Below are 19,368 nucleotides of genomic sequence, written 5' to 3'. Positions count from 1 at the left end.
CATGAGCTATTGCCTGCCGTCTGTTATGACAAACATAACTAGCATGCAGAGATCAATGAAAGATGACAGATTAGGTTATCTTAACCTCCACAGAATATCAAAACTACACTGCTCATTACCTTCTCTCAAGATTTTTTCTCTGAATTTACCTTCCTGATGAATGCTGCATGCGGTCTCACCCCGCAGCCCAACTCCCCTGCTGGCCCGCCTGACTGATGGTTCAGTTATGTCATTTTAATAAGTGTGCATTAGCATGCAAAAGGTCTCCTGGGGTTCTCAAATGCCACCTGTCAGATTTCATTGATGTTTTGTTTGCCTTAACCCATGCTACAGTTAAACATCTATAACAGATAATGTGAAAATGATTGCGCATCCGAGTGTTCGTACCAAAGGGGGAGAAACACAGAGGGCTGAATGAGAGAGATGAGAGAAAGCGAATGATACAAATGAAGTAGATATATGCGCAACTGCTGGGTTTGGTGCGACACAGTCTGTTCAAAGATTTCAAAGAGTACATAGAGACTGAACAACTCTACAGGCGTATGGAGCAAACACTAAATGATGGGTGAACATTGAACTGTTGTTTTTATCATCCACAAAGAATCAAATGACTCCCTGTAGGTTGAACAGTTGCTCACAGTCTTCACTACACAAAGAACTGACTACTTACTTTTCTCTGCATTGATCAAAGTATTTTTTTTTTCCATGGCCTGTTCGGACCATGGAAGTCTCCTTCGGCCACTCTCAAAACAACTCATACATGATAAGCGTACCTGACAGCGTAGGTAAATGTCATATTCTTAGCGCGATAGATAGAACTTGGTTTGTGATGGTGATCCAAACAGCATCAGAATAGGACAGTTAAATTTGGACTTGCCTGTAACCAGGATTGAGGAAGGGAACTGAGTCTGAATACATTTTTATTGGAGTATTCGACTTCTCGCTTTTGGTCAGAATTACTTATCTGGGGGCGTCCCTTGCACTAAGCTCATTGTCAGTGCTTGACTTCAGCCTGTTCTCGTCTTTCTACCACCCATCAAAATGGCATACAAGGTCCCCAAAAAATAAATAGAAATCACTCATCAAGCTATAATACCCAATACGCAGATGTATCCTTTATTTAGTTGTAGTCATTTAAGGTGTCTTCATAGTCAAGCCTCTACTCACAGGTGGTAGCCATATCTGTTATGAGCTGGGTGCTGGTGTCCACCAACGAAGAGGCAAAACTTTTTAGCGGCAGCCCGCCTCATTTTCATGCAAAGGAAAATAAAGTAAATCACAATTTTTATGTCATATTATATGGTTAATGATGTTACATTATCTTGTTCTTAATCTTAGAGCTGGTCCACCATATAAGTCAAGATTCAAATAGTATGGATACTGCTGTGCAGATCAAAAACACCAAATGGTTTTAAATGCTGTTTTTATTCTTTCATCTTGCATTCAAATCACTAAATTTAGTCTGCAGAGTCTGGCACATGTGCTGTGTCACATGCGGGGTGGGACACTATATTGTAGTCTGTGTTTTAGTCCAGTTTTATTAGGTGGCTGGTTAAAGTTCATTATTGGATGATGACTCGTCTGGTATCATTTTGAATTTATATGCACTGTGCATAGACGCCATGACTCAATATAAAACCACAGCTCAGACAGCCTGTGGTTTTGTAAGAAATCTTGTTCTTTTCTAGTATAATGTGGTTTTATTTTGGGGCCAAAGAGTTCAAATCAATATGTCACATTTCTAAAAAAAAATAAGAAAAAAAATAATAGTTATAAATAAAAATGTGGCAGTCCCCCTATTATTTTTTTTTAACCTTTAAGTTACAATGAGATGCTACAGTACCAGAGATAAGTTAATTAGTAGCTGTGAACAAACATGTGTTTGTGCAGATCTAGTACTCCTCACAGAGATGCCACAAAATTCTTTAATCTATTGTAGTTAGATTAATCTAGTTTTAAATCAGTAAGACCCAAAATTACACATTCATCTAAGAGGGCTTTGAAATCTGGACCACAGACTGTTTCTTTTGTCCTTAAAATAAATTAAAGCACTGCTCAGTTATTATTTGTTAATAACCGAGCAATGCCATTGTTCATAATGATGAAGGCATCACTTAATAGTTAGGAACAGTGTCACTAATAGTATCATACCAATTCATTCATTCATTCATCTTCTGTACCCGCTTATTCCTGTTAAGGGTCGCGGGGTCTGCTGGAGCCTATCCCAGCTGTCATCGGGCGAGAGGCGAGGTACACCCTGTACAGGTCTCCAGTCTATCGCAGGGCTAACACAGAGAGACAGACAACCATTCACACTCACACACACACCTACGGCCAATTTAGAATCACCAGTTAATCTAATGAGCATGTCTTGGAGTACCCGGAGAGAACCCGGAGAGAACCCACGCAGATACAGGGAGAACATGCAAACTCCACACAGAAAGGCCCAGTCGGAGCATGGATTTGAACCCGGGACCTTCTTGCTGTGAGGCATCAGTGCTAACCACCTCTCCACTGTGCGGCCCACATCTGAAAATTAACAAAAGAAAAAAAAACTAGCACAAACTAAGGAAAACGTCTTGTTTTTTTTAATGACTTGACTCATGTTTCCAATGGTTACTTTCTGACGTCCTTCCTCTAAACTCATTACTGCGTTGGTGCATTTGTATTCAACCATGTGTATTAAAAAAGAGTGCATGTGTGAGTGCATGTTTGTGCGCAGTGAAGCATATACACGAGACTGAGCGTCTGCCTTAAAGCACTGGGCCGAGTCCTTCTCTTGTCAGCAAGCCGCCGAGCTGACAGAGGTAGTGGTCGGAGCCACTGTGACATTTACAGCTCAGAGGCTTATGGAGACTCCCTGCTGTACTTGGAAGTCATGTGATTATCTCAGAGCTGACCTGCCGTCCTAAAGAAAGGTGTCAGAAATGAAGGAAGGCAAAGAAACTCAATGAGCTGAATGTCACTCAGAAGAGGTGTGATTTGGTTGGGAAGATAGTCGACGTCAAGCATAAAAAGGTTCATAGGAGAACAGGTAGGCGTCGGAGAAACGGCGTAATTTCCCTATGCGAATTTTAAATTAAGGGTCATTCAAAATTATACAACATGCAATGTGACTCACGTGGTCTGTTCACATGTTCCACTCATTGACTGAAATGCTGGATTCAGCAGCATCATCGGCTTCATCTATAGTCTCTGGTTAATATTTTTACATTTTACACACAAGAACAATGAGGCCTAGGGAGCAGTTTCAGGGGTTAGATACCTTGCTTAAGGTCAGTTCCGTGGTGGATATTGAGGGTAAAGTTTTGCCTATTCACTCCACACTGGCACATTTTTTCCAGCCAGTTATTGGATTTGCACCGGTGACCCTTCAGTCCAGACACCCATGTCCATATAACCACTAGCAGCATACGTATGAGCTCACTAGCCTAAGATGTGCCAGCATGTACCTCACACACCATGGGTGCAGTCTGGATCTACAGTGTCAGAGCTTTCATAAAACTTCGTTGTCAGCTTGAATGTTTAAGCTAGAAGTGCATGATTAACACGGCATAAGTGCTGCCTTGTGGAGATGATGGCGTGCGCTTGTAAACATTTTCCTTTTTTATGAAAAAGAAGGAGACAGAATTGATTTATTGCTTCCTTTGACTGATGATGATACAGTACTTGCATATTCCATTCATAGGGGATCTCTTACACTGACTTGCATTTGCATAGTGGTGGAAGAGACTCAGTTGAAAATATACCTTGCTTCTTTTCTCAGATCTATCACAAAAGCTAGTGTGCATTTTGCTCTTTTAGACCTCAGTTCAGAGCAGTGACATCCTGGCCAGGAGCTCTCAACCTACTTTTAAATGTACTGTATGTGTGTGTCCGTGAAAGGGCACCAACACACTCATGCATGTCTGAACTGTGAAATCCATTTATCTGTCAACAGGTGACCCGTGGCACTATAGTTAATAGCAGGTGACTGAGGAGTGGAGAATGAGGTGAAAGAGGGTATAGAAGGAGAAGTGTGTGTCCACGACGTGTGTCAGTAGCAAAGGAGGGCAAGGTTGAGTGGTGCATCTGAGTGCCGATGTTAAAAGCTAAATAATTGCTTACTGCTGTGAAATCTGCCGTAGAGGAAGGGAGACTGTGAGGAGGAGGCGGAGGAGAACCACAGTGAGATCCTCAAGAGGTCCGTAGTGCTATTTATACCTGCATTAGTTTTCTCACACGCTGTATTTATCTCTCTTCACCCATCCTCCAGCTCTGTCTCCACTGCAGGATCTCCTCCCCTCTCACTCACTGTTTAATCTACTCCTTTGTATCTTTCTGACCTCTTCTGTATTCTATCCCTGTTGTTCATTCGTTGCGCTTTTCTTACGATGTTGTCAAGCTTGTTTACTGGCTCTGAATTTTTTTAATACTGTGAAATACCAGAATGAACAACTAAGCTTCGTTTGTGGTCTGTTACACTCTGACAGAGAATTTGAGTAATTTTCCGCTTAACTTGATAAACAACTTCCTGCCTCATTTAGCTTTTCCTGTTTGCATATATTACTAGAGAAGTTTTGGGTGAAACACCTGGCTGAAGCCTATTTCAACCCGTAACCTGTTAGATTTCAGTCACAGGTATCAGACTTCAGCGTTTTAATACCGCTCAACACTTCAGCTAAAATGCTTTTCAGAGCTCTCCTCTTCAGCATTGAAGTCACGCAACTACAACTTCACGCAGTTCAATTAACGGGCTACTCTGACAATCACAGTTCATCTGATGAATTCCAATCCCACAACTTCAGAGGCTGCAATTAACACTAATTGCATCACAGACCACTAAAGCCCCCAGCATAAGGAATGTGTATTGTCTTTGATAATGAATTCTCCCCATTCCCATATTGTCTTGTCCGAAGCATCAGCGGTGCTGGGTGAATAGATAACCTAAATGTGTGTGCGCGTTTGTGCGTTTGTGTTTGATGCGCGTGTGTGTGTGCAGCCCCCCGTCTGTGTGAGCTGTTAGTTTGTCACCCTGAGGTCAAGTGGATGGTGCGACAATCTCCCAAATGCAATTAGGAAGTGGCCAACAATCTAAAGGAGACACTGATGGATCAGTCCTGCATGTCTTTCTTTAACTGACTCGGAGTCAAAGTGGCTGCACTGTCCCACAAATCCATTCCCCCGTGCACACAGACAAACTGCGCATTGTGTGAATACTATCCGTTTATTGCATTCCAGAGAGCCAAACAGCCTTTTAAAGAGATTCATTGATATTGGTATCTCTTTAAAGTTAGTCTTTTCATTGCAGACTTTTCTGCGGGGGAATGAGGAGGGAAAATCGATCCTGGTGTTTTTGAATTTAAAGGCATTTCCCAATTTTTTCCTGTTATGACTCAATCCTGAGGAGCTCAGAACTGTTTAATTATTTTTTTTAATGTGTGTGTGAGTGTATGAATGTATGGCATGTTTAAGAGAGGCTTTCAATCAATACCATACACAGCATATTCATTTATATTCAAAGCAGTGACTTTCTGGGTCCACATTCAGAAATTCAAAAAGACAGAATAAAATCAGATTCAACTTTATTTTATTGTGCAGAGTGCAGGTGCAGAGCCAGTGTAGTACTGTTAGCATCTAAGCAGATGTGCAAATCTAGCACCAGAGCTCAGTGGTGTTATATTCCACAGTATCTCGACAGTTACACAGTAATGTCTAAAAAGGTTTTAAACAATATACTGAATGATGCATGTGTATTATTGACATTTGATGTCATTATGTAACGTACAACAGAGGTGCTAAAATAGGGTGCTTCTGAATGTGATACGCGTGCGACATCTTGTGATGTGTAATCCTTGGTTTATTTCTAAAGAGTGAACTTTCTCCTCTTGCAGTGATGCCCTTTACTTCAGTGTAAAGTGGTAGATGGAGGCTTTGAAGGTAGATTTAAAAAGCTGTATGTCAGGCAGTGACAAAAATCTCCAGAGCCGCCACGAACATTTGACAACTTATATTCCACTTAACTGCCTGCTGCTTTAGTGTCCTCACCGTGTCCTCACCAAAAACCTCAGAGAGAAAATACAGAGAAAATCCCATTAAATCCAGCGGGGTAAAGACCTATTGGAAGGCCATGAACCTCCATTTGTTTTCATCCTCTTCCTTTTCTCTTTTGTATTCTATTCTCCTAGCACCGCTCTCACAAAACAAACTGTAGAGTAAGAGTAGAGAGGTTTGTGTGTAGTGACACTGAACATGAACTACATTACCTAAACACTCAAACGATGGGACAGTAGCTTAAACATACCATTCATAAAACAGAGTTTGTCAGTGTGAGGCTGGTGCAACAATGAAAATGTTTCCTGTAAGTCACAAGGAACAAGGTTTTTAGTGTTAGTTCTCCTCTCTAAATGACCTTTTTTAGAGAGATGCGAGCTGGGACAGCTGGAGCAATTCGGGCCCTATGGGGAGAGAAGACTCATAACCCACGCCTTTATTTGTTGTGCTCCATAAGCCACTATACGTGACTTACAGCAAGGTGCCTCATCATGGTTTAACTTGCTATTTTTACAATGAAATGCACAAAAAAAACACACATTAAGGCTTTACTAGACTTCAAGCTGCAAGTCAGATTGTTGCAGATCAGTTGCAGATGCAGAAAACACAAAAACCTTATTCTCAAAGGAATTTTGTCATTTTCATACACTGTTGGCTACCTGAAAGTAGGAGGTCTTGTTCAGCTGGAGCTGTAGACATTTTCTTTTTGTATTAACTTGGAAAATATATACAGAGCAAGTCGAAAACTGAGATAATAAAGTCTTATTAGGGCTTGTTACACTTCAGTAAAGCCTTCAGATTGATTTCCATATCCATCCACAGTGTGTATTTTTGGAACTCACTGTGCATAATGTAGCACATGTTTACTTCATAAATATGTACGCAATATACAGTGTGTACATGCAGTTGTGTGCTTGAGTGTAGTTAAAGGTTAAGTATAGGTCAGTCGTGGGATGAAATGTAATCCAGTCACTAATTAAACTAGAGGAGCATGAGCGACTGTGAGCTCAGTACTGAAGGCAGGAGAGTGAAGGAATCAAGGCTTAAAACCGCCTGATACTCTGCTTAAAACTCACTTTAATCAAGGTCTTACAGCTTCCTCCCACCGTGCACACACTCTATCTCTCTCTCACACACAAAAAAAATACTGTTAAATCTAGATACCGAAGCTTTTGTGGGCCTCGCTCTGCACAGAGTCAGACAAACGGGCACCAGATGGAGTCACAACAGTGTTTGATTAAGAAGTGCAATTAACATGATTGAATTCTCTGCTGAGGCTTGAATGGGAAAGTGGGTTCATACGAGGCTTTCAGTACTTAGAAAATCACTCCTTAAATTTTTACACAGTCATAGGGTGAAGTGAAACACGTCACATTGTGAATGAAATCTAAAGGAGAGGGATGCTCAACAAGTTCAACACAAATTGGTGAAGTACTCGACTGCCTCCAAATACAAATTCAAGGCTTCATTTCTGGGCCTGTTTCCACCTATGTTACCTGGGGTCACATTATTAGAAAGCATGAAGATTTACAATTTCTTCTTCTTTAACCCAAGTGGCTTGAGCATCCTGTCTGTTTTACGTAACTGCGTTCTCGGTGTCATGTGCAAATCATTCAAAAACCTACAGCTGAAGGAGAAGATTTGAATTTGAATTGCAGATTCTGGACCATTTGCGCTGACCTTCATGTTGTGTCTGTATCTCAGAGTTTGTTCTGCTCCATATATTCTTATGTTTGCTCATCCCTATTATTTCAAATCAAGTATTCATGTCTGTCATCTGCACACTGTTTCATCCTCATCCTGGTCAATATGCTGCTGCATTCCTCCTGTAGTTTAAATCATGGTACTGGTTGTAAAATTCATGAAATTACTGGTAAGGCTTGTATGGCAGAACCCTGACATTTTAACTTGTTTTACTCATTGATAGAAGGAATAGTTTAATGACGCATTGGTGTACAGCCGCGATTTAATAGAACAGAGCCTTTGTTAATGCTATTAGTTGGAAACAGAAGGGAAAACTGACCACAAAAATCACAAAGCCTTTGCTGTCAAGCATGTGCCTGCCGACTGTGTACAAAAAGTACAGCCACCTGAAATACCGTTACCTTGCGGTTTGACTAAAACACAGGAAAAAAAATAAAAAAATGAATAACACTACATCAAGAATGTTTGAAACTGAGGATTAAAATGTTCACAAACTGTAAAGTGCACACACACGTGTTCCCTCTGGGCTGGCCAACATCCAACAAATACAGATGAAATTCTTAGGAATTCTCTGCAGCAGAATGATTTTTTATTTTTTTTATTTTTATTTTTTGTTGGCATTGGGGAAACTTGAACAGAGATATCACCAGTCTAGCTTTGCTCTCAGCATAGTTTTTGGATGGTCCCCTGCAGCCGCATCTTCTTGCTAAACTATTGCAGCTGCAACTGCGAGCTGTCTCCACTGGACTACCTTATGGTTGCTATCCTGCACAATACAAGTACCATAGCTCTCTATTCAGGTCTGTCACTGTAAAAATATCCTATTCTATAACATCCTCAGCGCTAAAAAGAAAGACATTTTAGTCTTTCATTTGCAAACTTTTCAAACTTTATTAAGTAAAGAGAGACAAATATGTCAGTACATTGTTTTTATTTAAAACTCAGATACTCTGATAATGATCCCTAAAATACATGTAGACTTACTGTATGTTTAAAGTTGCATACATTTATTTATGACGTCCATCATGTCAAATCACAAATGTTGACAGTTGAAATGTCAAATGATGATCTGGTACGATCCCAAGCAACTTCCAGAGGTCGCCAAACTTATTCAGCTATTTGGACTTGGAATTAAATCCTTATTTTAAACTCTATGCAGCACCTATAGAGATTAAAAACGAGTGTGTAGTGTAAGCATCTGTTGAATCCAACAAATTGAAATAAAACTTGCAAGAAATTAAATGCCCTGTCAAGTTCTGTTACTTACAGGAGGAATACACAAATTTGTTTTCGCTCCCCGTGGCTGTGGTGAAAATCATTTTCCCATTAATTGCAGCCATCTTGTCCTTTTTCATTATATTGGCAATTTAACACCGCGTGAAATACACGTTCCCTGACAGCTTGGCATTTTCAGTCAATGCAGTTTATGCCGCTCAAGCTTTCTGGTGAGTGCCATCTATTTTAGATGATTGTTATTATCGAGCCATTTTTCGCTGACTCTTCCGCTTCACTCTGCCATGGCAACAGGCCAGTTCCCTAAAGCGAAAATCTATCCATTTTGATATTTACTTTGAAAAGCGACCCCATTCCCTCCTGACGTATAGGCCAAAAGATTAGAGTTAATTTCATCCCTGCACCGCAGCAGGGTGTTCCCTCTGGTGAGGAGCGAAGTAAGTGGCAGGAAGGAATGTGTGTAGGGATGTGGGGAAAGTATTCATTTGCTGACACAGTAGAAATTGCCCTGAAATCTCTCTTATTACCATTTACACCATTTACATATACTGTACATCTCTCTCTCTCGCTCACTCTCTCTCTGTCTCTCTCGCTTCTTCTTCTACTCCTCTCTCTATCTTTCCTCCACTCCATGACTCTGTTATATTCTTGTGTAAAATGTAATCCAGGAAAATGCATTTACCACAACAGATGGAGCGGAAAATGAATTTGCATGCAACCCCCAAATTGTTAAGTGGTAGCACCTTTTTCTGCTCCCCGCCAGAAGTTATAGTTTTATGCATATGGCCTGCAGCACTATATAATCACACTATTTGGTGTGTGTATGAACGTGTGCTTCTGCAAGCAGAATCATCAAAACTTCTTCCGTACCACCTGCTGTGTTTATTCTTATTTTTCTATACGGGGACACTGCATACCGCCGTATTGGAAATCTTTTCATTTCTAAGCACCTCAAAGGGGTGCATAGAAATTGACTAGGAATCAGGCCTCGCAGCCCACTGTGTTCGGTGGCATCGTTCACCATTCTTTCACCATTCTTTCACCAAGAAGCAGATTTGGAAAGTGGAATCAGGTTAAAAGAAGGTCAGACGGTGAGAATAACTGAAAGACTGTATGAGAGTGGAATGTGAAGATGGGCGAAGAAGATATCGAAGCACGTAGTAAGAGGGAATGTTGTCTTTGTCCTTGGGGTTTGAGCAAGCAGAATTCCCACAGCAAGGTAGCGTTTTGTTTTTGTTGTGTCCTTCTATGCTCTGGGAGATATCAGCTAGTACAGGGTCAGAGCTCTGCAGCTTTTTGTTCCCTCTGCAAGAAGATTTCCCAAATCCCTGAAATGAACACTTGTGAAGGGGATGAAGTCCACGGATGATTCCAGAGCCACAGCCGCATCTGCACACAGAAACCCACAATACAATACACAGAGTGAGTATTGTAGAACACTGTGGACAGGGCAGATTTCATCTTTTGTTGAGCTGGCACAGTCTGACAGATATCAGATATTATTTTCCTCTTAATGACACCCCAAGAGCTGTACACAGTGTTTTCGTGAGCAGCTCAGGCTAAAAAAGATCTGCGTGTCCATGAATGGGACACAGGCTGAAACTTGAAGCGATAGCCGTACTGTAGAGAAAATGCCAGCAGTGTATACTTTTTACTTCATTACCCACAGTCCGATTCCTCCTTAACTGTTTGGCAGCTAGTGCGGGGTTTGAGAAAAAGACAGGGGCCAAAAGGCTGAAACAAATGAAGCAAAGTACAGTGGTTTTCAGCAGTGCCATGAGAGAAAATTAAGTGAATGAAAAAATCTAGTTATTGGAGATGTTTCCCCATGAGGTTTTTAATAACTTGTTCGTTCGCACAGTGTGGACCTGAAATTAAGTGAGGACCAGGTCTGATAGTTATTGTGCCGACTGCTTCCATATTAAGAACCCAGAGTCTTCAATTTGTGTCTTCATTGATAAACCACATGCTGAGGACAATTTTCACTCGGTTTGAGAACAGACATTCAAGACCATCATGTCTCTGAAGTTTTCTGTTTTGTTTGTCTTTAAAACTCGCATTGTCCTTTTCTCTAACTCACTAGGATAAAAACTAGTGTTAGCGCTGCTATTGATTGATCACTTTCCTCCTGAAAATTGTCTAAAAATTATTAGCAAATTATCAGCTTTTCCAGTTTTCAGTTGAAGTGTAATCACTTCCTCTCCCTTTGACAATCTTCACACTGTTACGTTGTTTGTCTTTCTTTTGCTCCTGACTGACTGTTTTGAGCTTGGTACCCACCAACAGGAGGTCTTCATTATCTGTTTTCACAGATTTTCATAATTGCTAAGACACATTTCTCGGCTCTTTTCACCCTTTTTGTAAAACCAAATTATCAAGCAGTATTTGGAAAACTCCTGACTCTTTGCAAAATTTTAAAATCACCTTAGCATCTGTGCTCAAAATCAAACAATATTTTTAGTATAGTACACACAACGAGTTCGAATAAAACACTAATGTGCCCCATTACACACTACCTCAAAAGGAAAAAACACAAAGTTGACGACATCTCGCTTAAGACACAGAGACACAGAGAGTAGGATACATTTGAATGCTGACTGGTCGAAAGGTTGGCTTGAAATGGAAAGCGAACGACAGCAGACAAGAGAGAAGCTCAGACAATAGCTGCTTTAGCTCCATATTACAGTTTCTCCCCTTTTATACACACACACACACAAAATCAACTATGCACACAATTTGGTAAACTTGTAGCTTGTGTATCAACAACACAACTCTAATATGTTAGTCTCTAAGCAGATGTAATTTTAAATTAAAATTGTACAAACCTCTTAACACAAAATGCATAATTTAGCACTTTGTTCACCTAGAAACACGGGACTTCAAAATGCAACACCCTGATTACCAGTCAGTCTCACTCATGATGCACCAGTGCAAACTCAACTGGAAAAACACTTGAGGCGTGTGTCAGTTCAGCTGGACTCTTTGTATTGCAGTAATGAATATATATTTTATTTTGGTACTTTTTTGTAATGTGTGCAGTGATTTTCTTTGTAGGGTTTTTGTAATTGTACTTACATAGATGACTTACTTAACTTTGCTACATATAGTGTATAAAAATGTAGCATTTGTGTTACACATACTGTATGTGTAGTACTATAAATCTATTTCAGGATGAAAAAAATAACTCTACACCAAAACGAGAAGAGGGAAACTTATTTCCACACACTTGTATTTGAAAATATTGCATGGCCTCATGAAGCTTAAAACATACATGGACACATGACATAGGTCAAAGGCCACAACGCAAAGTGGAGACATATGACATTTTTTTATTGTATAAAGAAAAAGAGGTGAGACTCTGCAGCTCTAAACAGGTAATCTCAGCAAAGCAAACTGCTGTCACCACAGCCACGGGGTCACAAATAAGTTACAAAATTTACAAATTCTTCAAAGCTTATACACAAGCGACCTACTGCAAGTGGAAATCCACACTCACAATGATCACTATTAGTGTGGCACAATGTCATTCTCAGTTACAGCCTTCACCCAGCGAGCAACATCAAAAAGTGACCCACCAAAATTGGACTGGCTTCCCCACAACACTAAAGGTCACACACAGAAAGCACACAACAAATCATCTTCATGGTTTTAAGCACCTGTAACTGCTGATGTTCACACAGCGGGTATGTTCCCGCATAATACCTCATGTCAGCTCACCCAAAATACCCCTATCCTAACGAAGAACAGACCAGCGAATACCACCACATGATTCACGACATTTGAGGTTCACATTCCCAGCTGAACAATTTTTGAACTTACCTGGTTTCCTCTGAAATTCTAACTAACTAGACCTCGAGTAGTCTTTGTTCGTGCTTCCCAAGCACACCTGTGGTGATGGTCACACTAATGCCTAGAGGCTTCCTACACCAGGCCAAGTTCTACAAAAATGCAAACCTATCTCATGTAGCAACATTAGCTTGTACCTACTGACTTCTGGGGCAAAAAAAGTCAACATCTACCGTAAATTATGCACCTAAGCTTTGGACAGCCCCCATTTTCACCCAAAGAAAAAAGACGAGAACTTTTTAGACTCTACAAAAAAGGAGTCTATAGGTATCCTGGACGAGTCCCAAACAATCACATCAGTGTTTATTTGACATATATAATAGCTGTATTAGCTGTTATGGTGGAAGAGATAGGTTTTAAAAAGAGAGTACATGGTTTTGAGTGCTGTGTTTTATTCTGCAAGGGAACTGCAGAGTTTTGACAAGGCATTTATACTCTTTCCAGTTTGTATTCGAAATTTTGAGAAACTGAAGCCATGCTTTGTGTTTAAGTCTTTGGGGAAAGCAGCAAAAACAGAACAAAAGCGTACCAGAGAAGCCAACATTTCTGATTGTTCTGCATATTTTTGACACTACCCTCAAATGACAGCTACAGCAGGTAGAGATGCGTCTGCAAAGCTTTGTGTTGCAGCTGTGCTGGAGACCTCAGTAAGACAGTTTAGATACTGCATACTGTAAGTATTTTTGCGTCTCTTCCTTGTCCTTCTCCTCTTCCTCCTTGCCAACAACCTCTTATACTCCCTTTTCCTCCTGACTGCTATCAGCCTTTTTCTCTCCAGTGCTGCCTTTGCACTTTGAACTTGCTTACACCGGCTCCACATCAGATCATCAGCAGCAAGTGTGAATAACTGAGTTGTTGTGTTTAAGCAATGACATCTGTGCTATAAGTGTGCTTATTATAATGTATCACAAGTGCAAAATGTGTTTCAGTGAGTACATGTGAGATCCACAGAGGTTTGATAACATAGATGGGAACAGGTAACAGAGCATTTGGTTCAGAAATGAATGAATTCAGAAAAAAAATTTAATGGCTTGCCATATCAGTGTAACTATAAAAGTACCCCCCCCCCTTTCATTTTTCTTTTTAGGGGAGATTTGTGCCTTTAAGGTCTATGGTCAGGATGCTCCATTTGAGGCTGTGGTGCTGAATCGCACATCAGGAGAAGGAGTCCTGAGGGCCAGCAGCCCCGTGGACTGTGAGAGCCAGAAAGAGTACACCTTCATCATCCAGGCATACGACTGTGGAGCCGGGCCCAACGGGGCTGACTGGAAGAAATCGCACAAGTAAGTCAAGCTGTTGTTTGTGTCTGTATTTCATTTAACTCTCAGACATTCTCACTCCCTAAATAACAACTTTTGGTTTTAAATTGGGTTATGTCTGGCAATAATTCTCATTAATCCTTAATTTACAGATAGATTTTTTAAATAATCAACCAACTGCATGATTTATAAAACATCAGAAAACATTTCACTCCTCTAGCCTGTTTGTGTCTCTCTGAAGGGTTCTCCAGGCCCACTAAACACTCAGCTGTAAAAATGATGCATCAAAGCTGTCACATGCAAGATTGAGGAAAAAGAGTCATGTAAAGTTTAAAAGTAATGACAACATGTGAACACAGAGTAAAAATCAGCAAAGACAAACAGTGGGTCTGATTCAGAGCCACGTAAATAAATACAAAATGAGCTAACTAATTATTTATGTGTCATCATTTGAATGTTAATCCTCGATCTAGTACCTTCATAACTTACACTCATATTGTAAAGCTATAACAAAAATGATAAGTAGATGTAGCTGTTTTTGTTTTCGCTCTCCTTTATTTTTTCATTTTCTCCCATCCCGCAGTGCTACAGCTGCGACACCAGAGACTTGCAGATGTGTCTGAGAATATGCCCTCCTAATGGTCCATCAATATAATGTGTGTCTGTGTGTGTGTGTGTGTGTGTGAGAGAACCTTGATATGTGAATTAGATTGACAGACAGGCCGACTGGCATAGACAGCAGCAAATCAAATCTTCTGGTCCTTCAGTCAGACACAAGATGCTGCTAAAATAAGCTGCTGCTGCTGCTGCTGCTTGATACCAAAAGACAGAAGAGAGAGAAAGAGAGAGAAATTTATCTGTTCAGGGATCAGTGATGAATTTCTTTAGTGGATGATGAATGGCACACAGAGCGCATGTGTGTGCGTGTGTGTGTGTGCATGTGTGAGAGAGAGAGAGCCAGAGAGAGACATTATCACGGCATGACATTCCAAATAGGCCTCATTAAGCTAATGTCATTAATTAGCCAGATGTGCTTCCTCAGATACACTGTGAGCTGTTGTCAGCAAAGGTCACCGGTGAAGAAAACTTCATGATATATCCACGTCAGTGCTTCATTTATATACTTTAGTGCACAAATATTATCAGCATGCCTAGTTAATTCTTTCCCAGCAGACGAGATTGGGTGTGTATGTGTGTGCATCAGACAACAAAGGATGGAAGACCAAAAGAGCACAGAGAAAAATTAGAGGTGTATAAATGGCAGCACAGGAACTGTGGGAGTTGATGCCTCAGATGAACAGCTGCCTGCTAGCTCAGGCGATGCTCATGGCTAATACTGACAGCCCTGGAATTCCCTGCTGCTCTGAAAAACTGAAAAGCTAGCTTGGCACAGTTTTATACACTCCACCAATCAGCCACAACATTAAAACCACTGACAATAGAACCTTTTGGACCTGGCATTCATGTGGATGTTGCAGATGACTTAGACATGTACCATCCGCCTAGATTAGACCAGGCACCCCCTCCCCATAGCAATAACACTCGTTGATGGCAGGAGCCATCCCCAGCAGGCTGCAGCCTGGCACAGGCACACCCCAAAAACGGTTTAGGGACAACTAAAAAAAAACATGAAAAACAGCACAAGGTGTTGCCCTGCCTCCAAATTCAGTAGATCCCAAACAAGCCTAATCCACAGAGGCCTCTCCCATCACCCCATAGCACCCAAAGGCCCCCACCCAGACACCGCAGGGCACCCTCAGAAGGTCCATGTCCATTCTCTGATGAGTCACAACTGTTTTGGAGGCACAAGGGAGACCTACACAATATTAGGAAGGTGGTCATAATGTTATGACTGATCCAATGGGTTAAATGCAGAGGCAAATCTTTCCCATGCGGGATCAATAAATTTAAATTAAATTAAATTAAATAATAATAAAAAAATAAACTCTTGTGAGTTTAAAACCAAGCCAGATTCCTGTTTAATAGCACATGTTTCTAGGCAGTGGTGAAAAGGCTTAGGCATGGAAAAACACAGCAGCACAGAGGTGGTGACCAACCATGAAAAAATGTATCAGCCTACTTAACCAGAGCACCAAGAGTAGGTAGTAGTGATAGTGTTAGCCAACGCAGCCTTTATCTGAGGAGGCAGCTGTTGCAGAATTGGATGTGTGGAGAGAATACTGGGTTTGCGATCTTCCAGGAGATTCAGCACCCTATCTATAAGTTGCTGTCACAGAGGCTTTGTAGTCAGAGGACCTGGCCGGCCTGCTCCACATCATAAAGTTCATACGTTTTCAACAGGTGAGCCTTAATTGTTGTGGCATTTATGCTGCTGAGAAGGAGCTTTGAGGAGGCTCGCTACTCCGTAGAACTCCTCAGGGCCGACAGCAGATAGTCTGTGTCATCCACAGTGACGTCTTGCAATGTGAACTGGAGGAGGCTGAAGACTCGCAGAGCTCCAGCAACTCAAGGAAAAAAACGCGTCAGTTGTCATTTTCGTGACTAACTGTCTCTGGAGATGTCCAGGAGATAAACATCCTTTATGGAACTGCGTCCGCCAACGCAGAGAGGCAAAAAAAAAAAAAACATAACGGTGTGTAGAATGTACACCAAACACCAATTAAATTGAATTATGTCCCTAGAGTCTGTTACAGAAGCTTTAAAAATGACCTAACTTTGCAAGATCTGATGCGCAGGAGCCTGTGTCAGCAGACAGGCCTGTAGGATAAATATATGGTTGACATTAGACGATAATTTACAAAGAAACCATATGCATTTAACACTTTTAACCAGCTTTTTTTAATTCTGTTTTTTTTTTTTTTTTCCAGGAATGAATCTGTTTTCATCGTAAACACATCTGTCATTCAACCAACCAATGTATTTTATGCTGACAGTAAAATAGATCTTAATTAATTTCAGTCTTCACTAATCACTTCCTGCTTCTCTCTCCTCCCTCTCTCTCCTCCCTCCCTCCCTCCATCTAATTCTCCTTTTCCTGAAACCCTGTGTTTCCTTTTCTTCATCAATTATTTCCAATCCACTTTCTTTGCATCCTTGCTCCCCTTTTTTTCCAACTGTGTTCCCTCACATCCAGGGCGGTGGTTCACATCCAGGTGGATGACGTCAACGAGTTCTCCCCTTTGTTCCGGGAGTCGCTGTACAAGGCATCAGTAACAGAAGGGAAGATCTACGACAGCATTTTACAGGTAATTAACTTTTAAAGTTCATCTCTGTTATGTCTTTATCATCATCATTGGTTTTCTAAAATCAGTGTGAGATGTGAAGTGGTTTATTCCTCTAAAGGTTGTGAATGTCGTGATTTTATTATTGATGTCGATTTCTGATAGCTGTTAGCTGTACAAGAACTTGGGAGTGAACTGGATGTTCCTTCTTGTAGGTGGAAGCCTGGGACCAGGACTGTTCACCACAATACAGCCAGATCTGCAACTATGAAATTGTCACTGCAGGGACGCCATTTGCCATCGACCGCAATGGTGAGTGTATGTGCGTGTGGGTTGTATTCTGGCTGGAGAGTGATGTGATTAGGAGTGATGTGTATGTCTGAGAGAGGGAGAGAGAAACTGGAACGACAAACCGAGGGAACATTTTGTGTGCCTGCAGGCTTTATTCATGGGGAACTTTTATTTAATGTAATTATACTGAAGGGCCATTATTCTTGTCACACGTACACAAAATTGTAAAATCGTGGGCCATGAGAAGTTCACTGAATAAGCTCAAGCTAAAGCAAAAGACCTTCTAGGTAAGCTACTAAATGAATATAATTTATTAAATAAATACATTTTCCATAGTTTAAGACATAAAATGAGACCAGCTTTCAACCATTTTTCAGAAAGCAAACAAAACAGGAACAGCTGCTGAATGAACCTTGATGTGAGGCTGTATTCATCTGCTGTTTCCAAGGTTGAGGATGAACCTTGAAACCAAATGGATGAGAAGTTTTTAAAGCAAAAGAAATACAAATGTAAACATCTAATAAATGGACCTCACGGTTTCATTTTATGAATGTAACCAAAAACAAATCAGAAAAATCTTTGCTTTTTCCAGTGAAACCAGTGTTTTTGTGGTTTCAGCTATCACCATCAAGTGATAGCTGAAGTTTAGTCAAGTCGAGTCAATTATAGGCTTCAGTTATATTTGCAGAACAGTCACTCAGTGAACCATTTGTGTGAAAAACATTTGGAGCCTTACTTGGGACACGTAGTACATTTCTACACTTAATAGTCTGTAGCTGTGCCGTTCCTGCCTCACACAAACAGAATGTTTAATGTCTTGATGAAAGGAGAAAGTCGTTCCTCAGCTGTGCATGTTCTTCCTATGATCTCAGCCAGTTGAACTTTGTGTGAACACGACCAAGTCTCTGCTAAAGATAGACATGACAAGACATGAGAGAGCCGGAGAACAACTTTGAAAATGCAACACTTAATGGAGGCCAACTGTGTGTAAAGAATAAAAAAAATACTATCTGGGATGATTTTAAAACAAGTCAGATTTACTTGTTTGTAATCGGTGGAGGTTTGAGACTGACACTGACACACAGTTTTAACAGGAAAAAGCCAGTCGACAACTGTGATGATGATTTTTCTTATTGCAGTAATGTCATGAAGCAACTTTTAATCAGTCCACAGCAAAGTTACCACATCCACCGAACAGTTTCATTCATTCATTTTTTCATTCATCTTCTGTAACCACTTGTCCTGTGAAGGGTCGCGGGGGCGTCTGGAGCCTATCCCAGCTCCACCGAACAGTTTCTTTATTATTATTTTTTTCAATTTTTCTTTTTTTCATCTGTGGCTTTACGCCAGCCCCAGTTGAATGGAGTGGTATATTTTATTTTTTGATTAAGTGCTATTCTGAGCACATCTGCCTATATAATATTTCAGCTTTGGGATTTGAACTGCCTCCTCCACATCCACGCTGCGCTGCTCCGAGTGCGGCGCAATCCAAACTGAAGGGAGAATGAAGAGCTATGTGTGTGTGTGTTAGGTCACACTTCACTTTCTTTACTGTATCTCCCGCTCTCTTGGGGTCATATGTATTGTTTTGTATCACTAGGTTTTCATTTTAACTTCCTGGTCTTCTTCTCTGAGTTTCCTTTTTTTAGAGTAGTCATCTGATTCGATCTCCTCCCAGGCACAATAATATTGTTTGGACGAAACAGTGCAGCACAAGTTATTGGTCAGACTTCTTTAATAAAAGTGAAATGCAAGATAAGATAAAGAAGTGATCGGGCTGTGCTGAGTTAACCGTCATTTTACAACAGACAGTTAATTGA

At 40.8% G+C, this 19,368-nt stretch overlaps 1 protein-coding gene across 1 annotated transcript in view; it reads left to right on the top strand.

Moving 5' to 3' along the window:
* Positions 1-19,368, top strand: part of LOC311489838 (calsyntenin-2-like) — a 133,609-nt gene that overhangs the window by 79,255 nt on the left and 34,986 nt on the right. Inside the window, exons 3-5 of the mRNA XM_084547139.1 lie at positions 13,904-14,099; positions 17,170-17,281; positions 17,473-17,569. Of these exons, the coding sequence (XP_084403265.1) occupies positions 13,904-14,099; positions 17,170-17,281; positions 17,473-17,569 (405 nt within the window). The remainder of the gene's footprint in view (positions 1-13,903; positions 14,100-17,169; positions 17,282-17,472; positions 17,570-19,368) is intronic.

The sequence above is a fragment of the Chelon labrosus genome (genome assembly GCF_963514085.1).
Source record: "Chelon labrosus genome assembly, chromosome: 6".
Classification (NCBI taxonomy): Eukaryota; Metazoa; Chordata; class Actinopteri; order Mugiliformes; family Mugilidae; genus Chelon; species Chelon labrosus.
Note: the sequence above shows the minus strand (reverse complement) of the source record. Positions and strands in the feature narration are given on the sequence as shown.